At 41.1% G+C, this 2,866-nt stretch overlaps 1 protein-coding gene across 1 annotated transcript; it reads left to right on the top strand.

Annotated features, from left to right (window-relative positions):
• The first annotated feature begins 1,015 nt into the window (after window positions 1-1,015).
• Window positions 1,016-1,963, top strand: LOC140526618 (olfactory receptor 1Q1-like). Its single transcript, XM_072642990.1, has one exon. It carries the CDS (start codon window positions 1,019-1,021, stop codon window positions 1,961-1,963), a length of 945 nt encoding a protein of 314 aa, XP_072499091.1. The 5' UTR covers window positions 1,016-1,018.
• The last annotated feature ends 903 nt before the right edge of the window (window positions 1,964-2,866 follow it).

Consider the following 2,866-nt stretch of genomic DNA (forward strand, 5'->3'; position numbering starts at 1 on the left):
TGGAGTGAGCTGCTTTGGAAGGATTCTATGAATGAGGGAATCATGGGAATAACTGGAACTTAGGATTTGACCCGAGACATGACATGACATGACATGACAAGTCATTTTGCCCAAACCTTGTACTTTGCAGATGAGGAAGCTAAAGCCCAAAGAGGTGAAGACAGCTGACCAGAATCACAATATATAAATAGCATAGCTTCAAATTGATCTCAGGTTCTTAGACTTGAAAGCAGTTGTCTTAGCCTTCACAAAGCAGAAATAACCACACTCATGTTAAGCCAGCTACAGAACTGAGTGATAGAGAATATTGAATAATATAGAAATATGCCATAGGTACATATTCACTAATACAGAAGATACGTCTTCCTGACTCCAGGCTGAGCACTCTGTCGCTTTCACCACCTCGCTGCTCTCTGAGCATGTAAAACTGTGTGCTTAAGTAAGTGTGTTGTAAGAAGACTAAGCTAGATCAACTGTAATAAATAGCTCACCTAGAAGATAGAAGAGTGAAAAATGTAATGATAAAGGATGAATAGTCCAGAAAAATGAATATGCACACTTGTGCTGTTTGTCTCTCAAACCTGCAGTGTACTACATCTTTATTTCTGCACCATAGAATCTCTTTTTCTTTCAAGCCTCTGGATCAAGTGCCACTCTCTCCATGAAATGTTCGTTGATCTCCTCCCTCCCCCAGCTGCTGGTGTCCTCTCATATGCAATTCCCTTGTATTTATTTTGTATATAGTTTCTACATATTTATATAGGTCTCTGTTGTCTCTTAAATAGAATGTAAAATCCTTGAGGGCAGAGATCAATTCATTTTTATCTTTGTTTTCATGGCACCTAGAATAGGAAATGTCGAATAGTAGGAACTAAGTAAATTGATTGATTGAATATGGACATGCAGAGTTGGGTCTGGTAGGTTGATAGTTTCTCCAAGTCACCTCCCAAGGAATGGTTAAGCCCATAGCTGACATTGGCTACAAGAGTGTGTTTCTTTATTATCATCCCTACAGGTGATGGAGAGCACCAATTGGACCAGTGTCTCCCACTTCATTCTCCTGGGGATTTCTACCCAGCCAGAAGAGCAGATTTCTCTCTTCATTCTCTTCCTCTCCATGTACATCATTAATGTGTCTGGGAATTTGGTCATTATCATGCTGACCATTTCCACTGCACACCTCCACACCCCCATGTATTTCTTCCTCAGCAACTTGGCCTTGGCCGACATTGGCTTCACCTCTACTATTGTCCCCAACATGCTATTAAACATCTTCTCAGATACAAAGACAATCTCCTACATTGGATGCCTGACCCAGGTATACTTCTTCATAAGTTTTGCTGCTATGGAAAATTTTCTTCTGGCAGTAATGGCATATGATAGATATGTTGCCATCTGTCACCCTTTCCACTACCCTGTGGTCCTGACCAGAAGACTGTGTGCTCAGATGATAGCCTCTTGCTTTACTCTTTCCCACCTCCATGCCCTGCTACATACCATGCTCATGATCAGATTGTCCTTCTGTGCTAACAACCAGATCCATCACTTCTTCTGTGACCTCTATCCTCTGATGAAGATCTCTTGCTCTAGCACCTACATCAATACCCTGGTAATTCAAACAGAAGGCATTATCATCATCAATGGAGCTCTGACCTTCATCATCATCTCTTATGCCTGCATCATCTCAGCTATCCTCCATATTCCTTCAGCCATTGGTAAGTGGAGAGCCTTCTCCACCTGTGGATCACACCTAACAGTAGTGGCTATATTCTATGGCACACTTACTTGGGTCTATTTTCGGCCCTTAGCCAGCTATTCAGCAGCAAAGGGACGCTTTGTGACTGTTATGTACACTGTGGTGACCCCTATGCTAAACCCCTTCATTTATAGCTTGAGGAATGGTGATGTGAAGGCTGCCTTTAGAAAATGGCTAAAGAGAATATGGTACTCGGGTCTCAAATAAACACCCAGGAGAGTTTGTTATGATGAAAAGAACACTGTACTCAGGGTCGAGAGAATTGGGGCCAAATTCTAACTCTTCCCTTGACTTCCTCTGTATCTTTGGACAAGTCACTTCTCCTTTGGGGCCTCAGTTTCCTCCTCTGGCAAATGAGGGGGTTGGACTAGATGGACTCTCTAGACCATTTCAGCTCTCATTGTCTATCAGCTCGTGACCTGGCTCTATAAATCCTCCCAGAGAGGCTGGGGAAATAGTTTGAAGAGTCATTATTGTTTGGTGAGGATTTTGGGGGGGCTAGGGTTTACTATAAATGGTGGAATGATCCTGAAACATGCCTGTCCAATTCTCCAGTTATTACCTTTTCCGTTTGCATTTGTTAATTCCTGGTTTCTAGTTTCTAAGAGACTTACTCTTCTAAGAGACAGAAGGAGGCATGGCCTGATGTTAAAAGGACACTGCCCCAGAGCATCTGCTGAAGACCCAAAAAAATGCCATTTATGTGGCAAGTATGAGCTTAGATTAAAAAATTTAATTTTCTGTCATTAAAGAAAAAATGTTTTTCTATAAACTTAATAATGTCTTCTTATAATTAAATTTTGTTTAACAGCAGAACATCAAATTGACCACTGCTTATTTCATTGTACCCATTATTTCATTAGGATGGATACATCTGTCACCATATGGTTTAGATTTAGAGTTAGAAAATACCTTAGAGGCCATCTAATCCAACCTCTCCCTCAAATTTAAGAATACAGGAACTGAGACCCATGAGGCTAAGTGACTTTCTCAGAGTCACACAGAGAGCAATAGAAGAGGATTTTGAATGTAAGTGCTTTGATTCTAAATCCACTGCTTCTCTTTCTACTGTACTGTTACCCTTCAGTTGGAGTTAATCACATTCCGTCC

Source organism: Notamacropus eugenii, chromosome 1 (genome assembly GCF_028372415.1).
Source record: "Notamacropus eugenii isolate mMacEug1 chromosome 1, mMacEug1.pri_v2, whole genome shotgun sequence".
NCBI classification, from domain to species: Eukaryota; Metazoa; Chordata; class Mammalia; order Diprotodontia; family Macropodidae; genus Notamacropus; species Notamacropus eugenii.